Here is a 16410-nt window from a genome sequence, read left to right as displayed (position 1 = left end):
GATGAGTTAAACAGACCGCTTCGGGCAAGAGCAGGAAAAAGTCCTCGCCTCTTGCCCTTATGACAGTGTTTTGTGGGGTCCCTGCTGTCGAGTGTTCTGAGTTACCCACAGCTGAGAAAATGCCAAGGTGTCTCCCCCCAAAATATGGTACGATATTCAGAGCGGAGTTCATCTCATTCTCCGTCTGAGGAGGCTCCATCACCCTACCCGGTTTAAGGTGCCTCCAGTAACAGTTCAGAAGTGCCCTTTATGCAGACAGAAGATTCCCCAGGGGCATCAGGCCACATACAGCATGGAGCACAGCCCCCACCCCCATATCAGTCAAAACCTTAAGAATCTAATGGTGTGGTTCAAGGATTATGAGGCAATGGGAAACTACAAAGAGCCAGGAAGGGGCAGTGAGACCAGAACCTTCAGGAACATTTACCAAGTAGGGCGAAGAGGAGAGAGGGTCCAGTGGGAGCAGTGCTGGGTCAAAACCAGTTCTGCCAACTACAGTCACTGCCCATGCCCAGATCTCTGCGTTCATCCCGCTGTTGGTAACGGACCTCCCTCCTTCCTCCTGGGTCTTTGTGGCTGCGGCTGAAGCTGCATCTCCATCTCAGTGTTTGATCAAACGTGTCCTAGAAGAGTGAGGACTGCATGACGGCCTGCCCTCCAGCCCCTGGGGGCCGGGCAGAGGAGGAAGGCCCTGACAGGGACATGGCTGACCGCCAAGCTGGGAGCTGGACTCACATGGAGCGCATCAAGTCAGATCCCTTTATCAGCTATTTTCAGCAGGAACAAATGTGGCTATACCTAAAAGCCAAACAAGGAAGATGGTAACATGGTACCCCACAACTGGACAAAAGTAACTCTGGGCCCAGTTTCAATGTTTGTCAACCCCCAGTACAGATCAGGCGCATGAAAAACTGGAAGGAAAAGGAGCCGCAGTTAATTATCAAACTTTAATTGATAGACTAATCTTACAGGATAAACAATAATAAGACAGCTAGTCAAGGTTACACTTTAAAAAAAAAATTTTCCAGCAGCGCAAATCTAATAGACTAAATACGTTCATCTCCTCCCAAACAGGCATTTGATTAAAAACAAAAACCAGAACAGAGCGTACACCACAAGGAGAACAGGGTACTTACGTACATTGTCAAATAAATCAGCAGAACTCGTTAGGAAAGAAAAAGAGATTCTTAGAAATTCAGAAAGCAGTAGAACCACCCAGCCTGGCAGGTCAACTGACCAGATGTGACACACACTGGAGGGCTCCTGACCACCTGCGACTTCAGAAAGGCCACCAGGCCCCGCGAAGAAGGGAACAGGTGCCAGTCCTAACTGGAGATGACTTGATCACAAAGCCTGAAGACAAAAGGACTATCCTTCCCAAGACAACAGGCCAGGAGAGAAAGAAGCGCCCTCAGAGGACAGGGTGGAAAGCAAGCCACCCTTGGCACACAGGGTCCTGCCTCTGGCAAAGAGGGCGGGCCAAGCGTGAGTGCCCGGGACCGTTCCTCCAGGCACCTGGTGAAAGGGAGAGGAAGAAGCAAGGCAGCCCCTTCCAGCTGAGATCCGGCAACTGAGTGGCGAAGGGCGTCTCCCTGGCCCTCGTCATGGAAAGCAGGAGCCTACAGAGGCCTCACCTGGCCCACCATGTCTGCGATACAGCAAAGTGCACCCTTAGCTCAGCTTGACTTTCTTTTTAAAAAGAGCTGACGCTACTTGCAAAAGGCCCATCATCGATTAAAACAATACCAAATAGTTGAATACTGAATACCAAAGAGTCGGAGCAAGTCTCGAGACCATCTCTCTCAGTTTTCTGAAAAGGCTGACTGAAACAGAGCTGAGAGCAGGGATACCTCGTCACTAGTCTGCCAAGTGGCGGAGGGGAGGGAAGGAAAGGCTTGTTGTCCTGCGAAAGGGCTGCCAGCTCCACGAGAGAAGGCAGCCTCACCCCCGTCCACCCTCAGAGCCCCGCGAGGGGTCCTGCCCCCTCCCCAGCGAGGACTCCGCGTGGAGAGAAGCCTGAGGGAGAATGAACACTGTGATGCTACCGAAGGGGAAGGAGTGTCTGAATTTGCTAACACAGATTTAGTCAGTACATCCTGGACCATAAGAAGATGACGACGAGCCCGCTCACGGGCCAAGTGACAGACTAGTGAGCGCTGCTGGGACCCAGGCGCGGCTCCTCTGCTCGCCGGGGCTTCCTGCAAGGGCTCCACACGGATGGGGCGGCCAGAGCCCAAGATCGGGCCAGCACTGTTCGTGGGCTCTGGAAAGCAACGCTCGAACAGGTCCGTACGAAAAGATGTCATTTACAGTATTTATATAGAAGATCTCCAAGTAAGGAAAAAAGCACCATTTTTACTTCAAATAAAAAGGCTCACACAGGCTTTGGTCCTGTTTTGAGACGACACCGGCCTGAGCGAGAAGCGGTTTGGCCCTTGGGGAGCAGGGAGTCGGTACGCACGCTGTCACTGGGAGGAAGGGGCATCAGGTGGCAGGGGTGGGCGGGGGGCAGCCGCCCGAGCAGGGCGAAGGGGGAACCTGGTGGGAAGGGCCTTGGGGAGCAGCCCCACAAAACGGGGACAGGATGCCTGCTTCAAGAGCGGGCGTGTGGCACTGTCTGGACAAGCCTCTGGGACAGGCAGGCTGGCCAACAGAAAGAGCAGCATTCAAACCGCGCCGCCACTCTGCGAGCACGCGAGGCCTGTCAACTGCAGAGCAAGGCTTCCACGAGCAGCAAAGACATGCTCTTTCCTCCAAGGACTGTGGGCTGACAAGGACAGAAGAGCTACAGGTACTGCGCCTTTTGCAAGGGGTGAAAAACAGGCCATCTCCTGGATGCTACACTTCCCAGACGAACTTGTACCCCCCAGAAAAGCAAGAGGAGTTTCCTGCCTAGATCCATAACCTGGCATGGACAACACCACGAAAAGCAAGAGTTGGTCTGGATGGGCTGGATTCTTGAACTACGGCTTAGAAGGGGAAGGGCGCGGACGATCACCATGAACTGGCTCACAAGGAATAGTCATCTTAGGCGAACACATGCTAATACGTTTCACAGAAAGAAGGCTAACAGTCTAGAATCCAGAATGTGACATTTGGGACATCTCTTGCCAAACCTTACTATGAGGGCCTGCACCAGTGAGAGGAGAATCGCAAAGACAGCAGCAGAGCAACAGCAAACAGCACAAAGGGTATCATTCACCAAGAGACCGTCCCTCGTTCCAGAGTCAACCAAACCACTGGGAGACGACAGAACTTCACGTGGACAGAGGACGGTAAGGGCTAAACCCGGAAGAGGGAGAGCTAATCACAAAAGCTGTTTATCCCATTTTCGATGTTGAAATACATCGGCCAACCCACTAGGTCAGATGACTTCTTCTTGAGAAAGGCAGCATCTCTAAACCTGGGATGAAGGACACTTGAACGTAATGCATGAGCAGAAGGACCAGATGCAGACACGTCACTGAAAGAATCATTGGACTGCTGAAGGGTTTCTCAAAACTTCTAAAGAAAGGAGGAAGGATCTGGGTCTGTGGCTGTATGGCTGTATAACTGGCTTCCACCTGGCTCCTCTCAGAGGGGCCTCTGTCGGCACACCCATGCCAGGCTGGGCCTCAAAGCCCAATCAGCGAGGGCTGTAGGCAACTGTCAAAGCGGCAGTGCCATCTCCCCAGAGATCGGGGCCCAAAGGGCAAGACGGTCAGACCGGAGTCGCTGGGACACACTCCGCTGCTCAGCACACACCAGAGCCCTGTGAGCGCCCCGACCAGACCCCTGGCTCTTCCTCTCCCGCCATGCATTCACGAGCAGCAGCGTGGCGGGAGGGAGGCCAGGCAAGGAAGTGGTGATGAGGTACAAAAGGAGGAACTGACATCTTTGGGTTTTCAGAAACAAAAATTCCCATCTAGGAAGTGAGAAAATAAGAAGGGAAAGAATTCATTCTGAACCAGTGGACAGAGAAATATGGCTTACTAACCCCCACATTTTGCATACAATTTTATATGAAAAAGGAAAAAAAAAACCCACCCCCAACTCATCACAATGCAGTCCAAATGTTTGCAACCAAAGAGTTATGAAAATATTTCAGGTGAAATCACTTAAAAACAAACAACAACCAAAAAATCAGAAAGCTTTTGATCATTCCTTTCTAAACACAATTGGTAGATCTACTCTCAAACACACTTAAGAGTATTCCACACAACATGTTCAGAATTCAGATTTATTGATTTCCACCGTATTGACTTTTAAAAATGGTATGAAGCTGACTGCAAGAAAGGGAACCGGTGATTTTAAGTTAAAATTAAGCTAATGGTGAAAGTACATCACCTCTGGCTTCAGTCACCACATCACCTCAGATTGGATATAGATATTTTTGAACAAAGTTCCAGAACTCTGAAATCCAGGGATGCTGCAGGCCTCTCCCAGCAATGTCCTTCACTTTGGGTCAGTCTCCTGGGCCAGAGGTGAAAGTGCTTTCAAAAATACTGCCATTTCCCCAGCACAGTGTCTTTGATTGCATCCACATATTGAGTTGGAACCCAGTACACCCAGTAGTAAGAGGCTTCCGTGGGGCCCAACTGAAACGCCTGGAAGGGAAAAAGGAAAACCAAGCGGTACTTCAGAGGTCAGGAGACTGAGCAGGCAGCACAACAAACGGGGGCGGGGGGGGAGCTGAGAAGTGATTCATTAAAATGGGAAGGGGAAAAAAAAAAACAAAAACAACTGTGCACATGGGGAGCATTCTCCTATCAAAAATAAAGGAATAAATAAAACATAAAAAGGTGTGGGAGCATTAGGCATAGCCGATCCTAAAGCGGTGGTTCCCAAACTCACGTGTGCAGCAGGGCCAGCTGGGGGCTTGTTAGATCAGACTGGGGGCTCCAGCCCTGAGACTTCCTGATTCCAGAGAGTTGGGGTGGGGCCTGAGGATCTGCATGTCTAACAAGTTCCCAGGTGAGCTAACACTGCCGACCCAGACACCAGTTTGAGAACCACTGCCCTAGGCAAACGGCCACACATGCACGAGGAGACAGAAGTGTTGAAAGCAGCACTGTCAGAAATGATAAAAACCTGGAAACCACCTACATATCCATCGGTAAGGGAACGCAAAATTAAAAATAACCTACTCATATGAACACTGGATTTACTTTTACAAGGTATGAACTGGATCTAGAGTGAATACAGACAGATCATAATGTCGAGCCAAAAAAACGCAAGTTGCAGAACGATACATACCATGATACCATTTATGAAAACTGAAAAAACACAAAACAATACTGTATCTTGGTCATGGATACACGTGAAAATAAACGCATAGAGATGGGAAGGATCCACGTGATAAATCATGACAAGGGCAAAGGGGGAGGGGAAGACAATGGGGACATATTCACTGTTGGTGGGTTTTCTTTTATTTAAAGCAAGACTGAAAACAAGTTGCAAGATATTTACAACAGTCATTTCTTGGTTGATGGATATATGGGTTTGTTATAGTACTCTTGGTTCTTTTCAGTACTCTTTAACATTTCTGTAAAAATGAAAAAGCACAGCCACCCTTTTCTAAGGTGAACTGTGAATCTAGTGAAATGGCACCTGCAAAGAGGGAATAGATATCTTCATTAAGACAAAGGCCAAGGCACTCGATGGTGCTTAGAAAAGAAAGGGGGCAATTAGAACCTCCCTCTGCCAGCAACAGCTCCAGAGAGAAATCGGCATTTAAACTAAATGCAAAAGCATTAGCCATCCACACCACCTCCTTACAATATGTCCAAAATGGTCCATGCTACTTGTTGGAAATTCCTCTCCCCAGACTGAAAACTGTGGCTGTGAACCTTATGGGGTCAAACTGGTGGGACAAATCTTTCAAAACGGAGTGAAGGGAGGGGCCCAGATGACAATATTAAAGTCCAACTTTTAAAACAGAAAAAATAACTGAGCAAAAAAATAACAAATCACCTGCAAGCCCTACACAGAGACTAGAGGGCCTGGGAGGAGCCTGAGCCATCACCACCTCTACCAGGAAGAGGACCGGTGAGCTGGGCACCCAGAGCTGCACTGCCAACCGCGGCCTGGGGCAACCCTGCACTGCCAGACCCCCAGAGGGCTACACAGGGGACACGGCTGGCTGGCTTCCCAGAGCCAGGGGCCCTGCCATCTGCCGAGAGAAGGGTCACGGCTGGGTACGCCCTCTTCCCGGACTTCCCAATGCCTCCCTCTACCGCAAACTCTACGCCAGCTGCGAGCGGCAGCTCCTCCCTGGGACGGGGTGACGTGGCTACCGCAAGGTCGCCTCCGCAGACTGAGCAGGGCAGGTGGCCCCACTCGCTCCCTACTGCTGCTCAGGTCCCGTCCCTGCCACAGCGACTTTGGAAAGAGGCGGCTCAACTTCACTTTTAAAGCGGCCCCTTCAACAGTGCTGGGAGAGCGGAAGGGCTCTGCCTCACTGCTCAGGGTTGCTCGTCCCTGCTCTGCTCTGCAGACCCAGAGAACGTCTCCAGAGGCTCTGTCTGCGGAAGAGCAGCCGCTCCCCTGAGCGCAACTCCAGGCAGAACCAGGTCAAGGCCCCACCCTCCCCACAGGATCCTTGGCCACTCGAGGGCAGCCCCCCAGGGTAAGCACCTCACAGCAGAAGGGGGCAGCCTGGTGCCCTGACACCTGGCACCAAGGCTAGTGGGAAGCTCTGTTTCATACAAGAGACAAAACTTAAAATGAAAACCCACAAGCCATTAACCTCCTCTTTGCATTTATTTTCCTGGTCTAAAAACAAAATATTATAGATATGAGAGACTTGCAAGAGATAAAAATGTATCCCCTTTAAACTGCGTGAAGGTGGTGGGTGGGGGGGGCGGTCAGCTGCAAAATCAACAGAACTAGGAGCAGGTCATGGATTAAGTTCTAAGAATGGGAAGACAAAAGGAGGGTCTTAGACTGTTGTCTTCTCCACACTGAGCTCTCCCCTCCCTGCTGGAGGCGGTGCGGGCGAGGCCGCCGGCCACTTACCATCATGTGATAGTCCTCGTGCCCTTCGATGGGCTCGCTGACCACGTTTTTAATGGAACCCATGGGCAGTTTCTCAGTCCGCTCTAAGTTGAGAGGGATCACAGAAATCATTAAAGGCCCCCCCCACCCCTCCTCAGGCTGGCGGCTGGGGATCCACCCCCACCCTCACCTTCTGGCCAGTGCACCTCAAGCCCTGTTTGGGAGGTGGGGACTTCCTAGGAGCAAATGGGGTACAGATTTGGCAGGTGTGTATTAAAGGTTTCCGAGAGCACAGATAGAGCTATCCTGGTGTTTCTCTCTGCAGCCTGATGACTGACAAATACCCAGGAAGCTCCTCTGCACCCCTGTCGCCAAGCCCAGCCCCAGCTGAGGTCTTTGGTGCCTGGGATAGTCAAGGGACCAGGAGGAGGCAGCTGTACCCCCCTGCTACTTGTACAGGAAGGGGGCTGGCTGCTTGGGGTTTTAAGACCAGTTTCTATCCCTTGATCCTGCCCACTCCCCCTCCCAGCCCCCTCCCTCCCAGTCTTCCACCCAGATCCACCTCACCCCCACTCCCAGCCCCTCTCCCTCCCCCTCCCCAGTCTCCCACTCTGATCCTGCCCACTCTTCCTCCCAGCCCCTTCCCTCCCCAGTCTCCTACCCCTCCAAACACACAAACTTGAACAAGCTCTCTGAGAACATCCATGACCTCTTCTGGTTAACCCTCGGGATGTACTTATCACATCGGGTCAGAAGCCCTTCTGCAGCAAGTCTAAGGATGGCAGTTAAGAAAGAGGCGGCAGCGAGGCATGCCTGGAGTGAGATGAGACTGGAGACAAGCAGCATCAAAGAGGGCGGTGGCGCCTGTGCGGCAAAACCACCGCCCGGAAGCAGCAGACACCTCGGGACAGGGAGCTCTCAGCAAAAGGTGAAACCGTGCTGGAAAAAGCTCACTACGGGCTTTGCACAAAGCAAAAATCTAAAAAAGAGATAAGCTGACAAAACCCCAGGAACTTAGAGCCCTGGACTGTCATCTAGCTAGTGGCTTGAGACACATAACTTCTATCCTATGGGTCTCTGAAAAAGGTGGGTAGGGAGATGGGGCCTGAAGATGCTCATTCAGATTTTGATTTTCTGAGTGGCTCTAACACAGTCACCCACAAGCAGAATCTGACCAGCACTGGTCTTTTAAGATGGAAACTGTTTTAAACATCAGCCATTTTGAACTGTCCAGAGATTTCACACAAAAACATGGACTTCGGGCTTCTCTTGAAAACACGGAAGATTCAACAATCCTGGGCCCACATTCCTAAGTGACAGCAATCAGCTAGATTAGAGACCCGAGTGCCCTACACACAGGGCACATGCTCCCCGTGGCAGCTTCACGAGGTCACAGGTCCCATCTCCTGCCTGGAGCTCATTCTTCTCGCTCCGCTGGGCCTGAGGCTGTCGGTACTGCCTCCCACACACTCTAGCAAGGACAGTTTAAGCCACAAGTAGGGGCCACTGCATGCCACTCCATAAAGCACCCCGTTGAGAAAGACGTCAATGAGCTGCTGGGACGGTCACTTCAGCAGAAATATGAAGCCAGTGGCTGGAAGCCAACTCCCAGAACAAGCTGTCCTCCTAGGACAGTGCTTAGGACACTCTGGGGGCAGGACTCCTGGGCCCACGGTGGGAAGAAAGCCTGAGGGACACGGACACCACCACCTGGGTGGGAATGGAAATCCTGGCCCTGGTCACCCTTTGAAGACGCGCATGTTCACAGCCAGGCTCTTTAATGAGGCTGGTGAGCCACGAGACTCTCAACAGCTCTGAACCGTGATCCACCAAGATTCTTCCAGAGCTCTGCCTTCAGGCCACAGCAGAAAGGTGGTAGCTTCTATGAGCTGAAACAAAACCTCTAACATACGGAAGGGAGGCTGTCATCAGCCCCAGCAGCTATGCCATTGTATCCTATAGAACTTCACCACCTGGAAACACTCCCTAGGAACCAACGAAGGCTTACACACTCAGTCCTCATCCAGTTCCCCTACCCGCACCCACCCTCCCGGCCAGCAGCCTTGATCCCAGCCTCCCAGTAGGCTGCAGGAGTGAAAGTGCAGGCCAAGGAAGAGGCAGGGTTCCAGCAAGCCTGCCGACGATGGAGAACTAAGCCAACTCCCCTGCAAGGTCATGAGGAAGCGAGGATCTGACAGAGGTGGGGCAGCTCATGACTGAAGAAAACTGATGATGTGCCAGGCTCTGTGGAAGAGAATGACCTACTACAGAGTTCAAAAGCACCCTGGGAAGACTGGGAAAGCCCTTAAGTTTTACGCACAACTTGCCTTGCCCATGCAGTGAGAGTCAAAAGTGAAAAAGAAGACTGGGGCAGGGAATCACAAAACTGTTAGAAAACTCAAGTGTCTTGGCGGTTTAGGTCTTCGTTCATTTTAAGAAACAAGACTGGGTTAAAAATGAGAAACCTACTTTCACATTTTAAGATGATTGTAATCTCATTCCCCATCACTCCTGCTCCAATTATTTTCCCTAAAACTTTGGTCCCATTTTGGGATTCCCTGGTGACTCAGACGGTAAAGAATCTGCCTACAATGTGGGATACCAGGGTTCAATCCCTGGGTCTGGAAGATCCCCTGGAGAACGGAATGGTAACCCACTCCAGTATTCTTATCTGGGGAATTCCGTGGATAGAGAAGCCTGTTGGGCCACAGTCTATGGGGTGGAAAGAGTCGGACCACAACTGAGCAATTAACACCCCCTTGGTCCCATTTTAAGCGGAATCATACTAAATGGCCTGTCCCTGAAACCAGCTAGCCTTACACAATGCGCACCACTATACTTCTCTTTACATCTACCTCGAGCTCTGAATACCTGCAGTGCTGGCCAGAACCAGGGGAACTGGGCACGTTCGGTTCCCTCCAGTAGTCTGATGGGGGACAGATAAGTCTGAGAGTAATGAGTGCTCCAGGGATAAAGCAGGGTGCTCTGTGGACAGAAGCGGCAGCAGCTCATTTGCAGGGTGGGGAGATATCAGGGAAGGCTTCCTTAGAAAAGCATGTTAGGACCTTGGAAGATTTTTGTTAATAACAGGAAGAGGAAGTAGGCATCCTGGGCAAAGGCACAGCATGACCGAAACATGACCTGTGCAAAGCATGGTGGGAAGCTCATGGAGTGATGCAGCTCAAGTATACAGGGCACAACAGGGCAAGTGGGGCAGGAACCTGATCAAAAATCTAAAAGTGAACCCCACGGTTGAGAATACTGGATACTAGGTTGAGGCACCTGAACTTGGCCTTAAAGAGCCGGTTTTTGAACACAGGAACCACTGAAGAAAAAGCAGTGTGGAAGACGGGCAGGACAGAAGAGATTGCAGAGGGGGTTGGCATAGGAGGTTAACGTGCTTTAACAAAATTCACAGATGCTAGGAATCAACAGACACAACAGAGGGGAAAAGAAAGAGACGCAGATAATTCCAGAATGTAACTGACAAGACTTTGAACCATCTGGGGGAAATGAGAGGGACATCAGTCAGAGACACTTCCCAGCAAACAGCATGCCTGACTCCCAGACACAGGCAGGGAAGGTGGGGGGCAGCAGGGGGCAACCAGGCAAGGAGGGAAGGCAGGTCCTGAGCCCAGGCAGCCTCGGACCTACAGGGGCCAGGCAGGTGACACACGTGAACAAAGCTGGCCACAGTAAAAGACGAACGGGACAGTGAGGACCACAGTGTGGTCCACCTGCAACGGCTACTGGGCTCCACTGATCTCTCTCTGCCGCGTGAAAACGTAGGTCCAGAATGGCTAGATCTTTTGCTTCTTTTCAAGAGAAGCCAAAACAAAAAATGAACAAACAAAAAACTCTGATCCAGTGACATCTCTTGATTTTCACAGACTGTGTGTAAACTCAGAAACCCCTTGTCCACAGACAGGACCTGGCCCTCACGCCACATGTTTGGAACCTCTGGTTCTGGCTGCAACTGAAGAGCCAATGTTTGATGGATTGGCCCTGAGATCAGATGGAAAAGAATGAGGGAAGAGGGCCCAAATAGAGGCAAGCATCAAAAAGCAAAATCTAAAGCACGCAAAGCACAGTGGAGAGAGAGATTCCAGACTGAGGAGCAGAGGTGAACCCGAGCCCTGCTGGGTGCCAGAGGCAGTGAGCCAGGAAGAGGCGAGGGCAGCCCGTACCTTTAGTGCCGATCCACAGCTGGTCTTGTTCTAGCTTAAAGGTAAGCCTCACTTTTCCTCCAGACTTGTTGTACATGCCAGATAACGGTACAGCTGGCAGGCGCTCCTGGGGGCACAAGAGCATGGTAAAAGAGAGAGGAACCAGTAACAAGGTGAGGCAGGAGAAGACAGGAGTCGAGAACACGACTGCAGGAACCTCAAGAAGGCAGAGGTGGAGGCTGGTTCCTTTTGAGAATGCTCACAAAGGAGTTTGGCTTACCTGAGCACCCTTAACAGACGGCATCACGTCTTCAGGTTTCCCTTTATCCAACACTTTCCTGTGTTGCTACAAGTCAGAAAAAAATAATTATATGAAACAGCTGACTGCATTTCTATCTTTTACTACCTCTTTAAAAAACAGGATGAAGCAAGCCTTAATATTTTGGTTCAAAAGCTTGTCCTGACTACAGATTATGGGTCCCTGACACTACAGGGCAGTGGTGTCCAGCAAAAATTTCTGTGATGGGAATATTCTGTATCTGTGCTGTCCAAAACAGTAGCTGAGAGCCACTTTGGTTGTCAAGCACTTGAAATGTGGCTAGCGTGAGTAAGAACTGAATTCTTAATATTACTGAATTTTAATCAGCCACATGTGGCTACCGTAGGAGACATCAAAGCTTTAGAGCAATCAGGATTTCCAGGTTGCTAATTCACATAAACTCGACTTCCTTCTCTCCCTCCCCTGAAATCACCACTGAAAAGACCACACAGCTGGCTTAAAGAGAGCCACAAAGGGTGCTTGCTCTCCTGGCAGGTACAAAACGGGGACAGCCCTTTCCGTCCACCCAAACTCCCACAGAAACCCGAAGGATGTGACAGTCAGCTTAGCTCCCTAGAAGGGACATTTCTTCAACAAATGGAGATTCAGCCCACTGCAGAAATCTTCCCCACCACCCCACTCTCAACCGAGCTAACCAGAAAGCTCAAGAGCCACTTTTTCAAAGAGAAACGTTAACTACTCTATAGCCTGACAGTAAGCCGAATTCCACTCCCTCCTCAGGAGTTTGAAGTGGCTCATAAAGGGTTCTAATTAGGCACACAGCCCCCGAAAACTGCTCTGGTCTGGTCCAAATGCCGGAGTCTTGTTTCCTCTCCATCTGTGGCTTTAGAGGTACAGTCGCTATCTGATCAAGCTAGAATTGTGGGTAATGGGTGGGCAGAGAGTAAACATTTCATTGAATTTAAGTACCAGGTGGCCACAAGCCAGTTCAAACCCTCACTGGCATGACGGAAACCCTCTGGTTAGGAATGACTTCCAAAGTGCCAGACTACGAGCACAAGGTCACTCTACGTATCAGCCCCAGATTCTTGAATAAGCTGATGAAAAACTAGGAGAATGGGTCCCTCTCATTAGGCCACCTTAGGCCTCATAACTGGCATCAATGGAACAAAGCTGTGTGGATTAGAAGTTTAATTTGACTCATACATCCCATGTAACTTTTGAAGAATTTTCCCTTCACTGTGGAGAACAGTTCTAAGCTTGTTAAGCTACCATTAGTAACTCAAAACCTATATTTAAGAAGCATGTTATGCTCCAAAGGCGTGACCAGGGGAAAGACTCATGTTTGACATGTTCCTATTTGACAATTTCATATGTCGTGGCAAAGGAAGATAGGAAAATGGAAATGAACTCAACTGGTTCATATCACCCCATATCTGGAGGGGAAAATGTCCAAATAAACACCTTTTAGATGTGAACAGAGGTTTACAATCCCTTATCTGAAATCCTATGGACAAATGTTTTGTATAAACATAATACAGTTTTAAAATACATTACTTGATATTCTTTGTGGGGGTCTTGGGAAACACCTGTCACCAAACATGTTAACATTTCTAGGGTAAAACGTGACTATCAATGCTAATTCTGGTCGGGTGTTGCTGCCTAATCTGTAAGAACACTTTTGGTTTTCAGACTTGGGGTTCTGGTAGCACATAGAGGGATTATAAACCTGTAACACAAAATACTGTGTCACACTGTTGGCCGTGTGCCTTGATGCCTAAGGTCACTGAAATTAATGTTGGTCAAGGTCGGTCTACTCTCTGCAGGGTACAGGTTGAGTTGAGAATATCTATTATCCTGGAACACACTAAGAGTGGCCGGGAGGCTCTGTAACTACGAGCGGGGTTTGCTGGGTGATAAGACTGCAAGTGACCATTCTTTCAACCAGTTCCCTCCACAGTGAAACACTCTTACTTTTCCTAGTTGCCAAAAAGAATCTGAATCGCTACAGTGAGCACAAAACAAGGCTGGATCTCTTCCATCTGAAACAAGCAACAGAGCATGTGAAAAATCAGAGCCCCATTTCATGACCAGGAAGGAGGGAAGAAAAAAAAAAAATCAGTGTAGTTATCTTCCAAGTCAGCTTCATTTGGCTTCCTGAAACAACCAGTTTCAGAGAGACTGCTGAAAGCTACTGATTTCCCTACCTAGGAGAAAAAGGCTTGTTGACTTGGGGGAAGCCATAAGCCAAAAAAACAAATGTAATCACTGGTGTGAATGCAGGATCAATTCTAATAGTGGCACTTTTCTCTGGTGCTAAATAGGAGAGAAACCTGCATCTGTTTCAATACCTGGTCTGAAGCCTGCCTTTACAAAGGCCTCATCCTAAAGTAGATAGACTTGAGACACACTGACCCGCCAGACGAGACAAAGATGCAAATCTCAGGTAGTTGTCACCTCCACTCAACAGCCAGCCGCACCCAACTGCTGCCATAAATTTCCATCATGGGCCCTGTCCGAAAAGGAGCTTATTCTAGAAAGGAGACAACCAGCCTAGGCTCGAGAAGACAAAGCCTCACTCTTCCTAGGACCAACAATCACACAACAGACTCACTTTCTGCCTGCAGAGGGGCTCCTTCTTGTTCTCTTCGGCCTTTGCGTCCTGCTGGGCAGCATCTTTGGGTGTGTTTACTGCTAAAACATCATTTATCGTGGAGCCAACCACCATGATCTTGGCCCCGCTGGTCACTTTTATTTCTCTCAATGTCTTATCCTCAGGGACAAGTCCCTTATACATGACTTTCTGCATGGCAGGCGGGAGACCTTGGGAAAAGGCAGAGGACAGTGAAAAAAGGAAATGAAAAATATTCTTTGTACAACAGACCCGTAAGTGAATACTGCTTTATTGCTAATCACTGTTGTGCTCTTAGGCAATTTACAACCTCTCCGAGCCTCCAGAACGTCATAACAGTGATGACAATAGTTCCTTCTGTATAGATTTGCTTTAAGGACTAAGAGATGGGACAAATATAGAGCATTTAGTGCAGCACAAGGTATTAAGTAACCAATCAATGCGGTGCTCAATCGTGTCCAACTCTTTGCAACCCCATGGACTGTAGTCCACCAGGCTCCTCTGTCCTTGGAATTTGTCAGGCAAGAACCCACTGGAGTGGGTTGCCATTTCCTCCTCCAGGGGATCTTCCCAACCCAGGGATTGAACCTACATCTCTTATGTCTCCTGCACTGGCAGGTGGATTCTTTACCACTATTGTAATATCAGGGCTTCCCTGGTGGCTCTGTCGGTAAAGAGTTTGCCTGCAATGCAGGAGACCTGGGTTCGATCCCTGGGTTGGAAAGATCCCGTGGAGGAGGGCATGGCAACCCACTCCAGTATTCTTGCCTGGGAAATCCCATGGACAGAGGAGCCTGGCAGGATACAGCCCACAGGGTACCAGAGAGTTGGATACAAGTGAGCGACTAAACCTACCCACCTATTGCCATATCAGGTATTATTCCTTCCAAGTAGTTCCTCAACCACCCTGTGACTCAAATAGTAAGTGAATGTCCACAAATATCACAGATATAGAAATCAATAAGGTTTCTGTTTTTATGGAGATTACAGGCTACCCAGAGAAAGTTTAAAAAGGAAATCATTTCAGATGGCAAAGTGCTGTAAATAAGATAAATCTACGTAATAGGAGCTTCTGTGAAGGGGCCAGCATGATAGCCACCAGCAGTGGTTCCCAAACTTCCCTTATTAGAATTACCTGAAACATTCGCTAAAAATAATTCCTGGCCACATTCCAGCCCCACTGAATCAAACTCTCCAGGGGGAAGGGCCTAGAAGCTGTAAACTTAACAAACGCCTTAGGTGATTTTATTGGAGATGTTAGAAACAGGAGTTAGAAACTTCGGCCTAAGAGTCAGCGCTGGGCCTGAAACCCAGCTCAGCCGATTGGCTCTGACTTTGGTTCTCATTTTCCCCATCTGAATAACGGGTACATTACTACTTACTTCGGCAGGCTGTTGGTAGCATTGAGAAAACTGATGAAAGAACACTGGCAACGCGATACCTAGCACAGCGTATACAGAAGGCAGGTGCGGTGGGGAAGGCTGTCAGCGCCACGGGGATTACCTGTAATAGAGTGAATCTTCTGTTTCAGCTCGGAGCCCGTGCTGTCCAGGGGAAACTTGACGTCGTGCTTAGTCTTGTTCCAGATGATCTTCAGGTCCACCAGCTCCCTGCCCGCGCCGCCGCCCGCGTCCTCGCCGTTGCTGACCGAGGCCTGGGCCGCGGGGTCCCCAGGGGGCTGGGCCGGGGCCGGCTGCAGGTTGCCTCGCGCTGCGCAGGAGTCCTCGGCCGCCGCCCCCGCCGCGGCTTCGGCCTCCACGCAGTTGAGGGACCGCGCGGGCGCCTCGGTCTCGGCCTCCGTGTCCATGCCAGGCTCCTCCATGCCTGCAAGGGGGTTAGGGGGTGGACGCTCGCCGCGGGCTGGGCCTGGAACCAGACTCTGCGCGGGGGCCGCCGGACCAATGCGCCCGAGCCAGGTTACTGCTCCCCCCAACGCCGGGCCACGTCCCCTAGGAGCGCCCGCTTCATCCCTGCCCGACCCGGGCGCCCGCCACCCCCTCCACACTCACCATCCGGGGCTCCGGCCGCCGCCATGATGATTGTGTACAACACCCACCGCTCCCGCAGAGGCCGCCGGGAAAAGGCGAGCTGGCTGAGATTGGCCCCCGCAGCAGCCCCTAATCTTGCACAGCCTGGCCGGAAACAGGTGGAGGTTTCTATGGAGACCCGCCTCCTCCGCTTCCCCGGCCCGGCCCCTGCCACGCTTTAGCTTTCGAGAACCGAAGGGGGCGGGCCCGGGAAATCGCCCGCTTGCTAGGCTCTGCCCCCTTGAGGCCGAGTGGGGCCGCAGTCTTGGGAGGGGGGCGTGGGCTTGCAGGCCAGGAGGCTGGCGCCTTTAAGGGGCGGGGTTGCGCCTT

General features: G+C 50.7%; 1 protein-coding gene across 2 annotated transcripts; it reads right to left on the bottom strand.

The window, feature by feature from the left end:
• Positions 1-928: 928 nt before the first annotated feature.
• UBFD1 (ubiquitin family domain containing 1) lies at positions 929-16278 on the bottom strand. 2 transcript variants are annotated; one of them, XM_070779804.1, is made up of 7 exons: positions 16063-16272; positions 15557-15877; positions 14036-14244; positions 11422-11487; positions 11163-11268; positions 6997-7079; positions 929-4586 (listed from the first exon to the last, which is right to left on the bottom strand). In XM_070779804.1, the coding sequence occupies exons 1-7, from the start codon at positions 16085-16087 to the stop codon at positions 4476-4478; spliced, it is 921 nt and encodes a 306-aa protein (XP_070635905.1). In that variant the 5' UTR covers positions 16088-16272; the 3' UTR covers positions 929-4475. The 2 variants fall into 2 exon arrangements, with proteins under 2 accessions (XP_070635905.1, XP_070635906.1); XM_070779805.1 differs by lacking the exon at positions 929-4586 and adding an exon at positions 5127-5589 and having other exon boundaries at positions 16063-16278.
• Between the last annotated feature and the right edge of the window lie 132 nt (positions 16279-16410).

This window comes from Bos indicus, chromosome 25, assembly GCF_029378745.1.
Source record: "Bos indicus isolate NIAB-ARS_2022 breed Sahiwal x Tharparkar chromosome 25, NIAB-ARS_B.indTharparkar_mat_pri_1.0, whole genome shotgun sequence".
Classification (NCBI taxonomy): Eukaryota; Metazoa; Chordata; class Mammalia; order Artiodactyla; family Bovidae; genus Bos; species Bos indicus.
Note: the sequence above shows the minus strand (reverse complement) of the source record. Positions and strands in the feature narration are given on the sequence as shown.

Excerpts from the sequence above, each read along its gene's own strand:
- UBFD1 (XM_070779804.1), bottom strand. The coding sequence starts at position 16,087 with ATGGCGGCGGCCGGAGCCCCGGATG. Across the intron at positions 14,245-15,556 it reads GAAGATTCACTCTATTACAG|GTCTCCCGCCTGCCATGCAG; the intron begins GTAATCCCCGTG and ends CCTTTTCCCAAG. Across the intron at positions 7,080-11,162 it reads GCTGTGGATCGGCACTAAAG|AGCGGACTGAGAAACTGCCC; the intron begins GTACGGGCTGCC and ends CTCTCAACTTAG.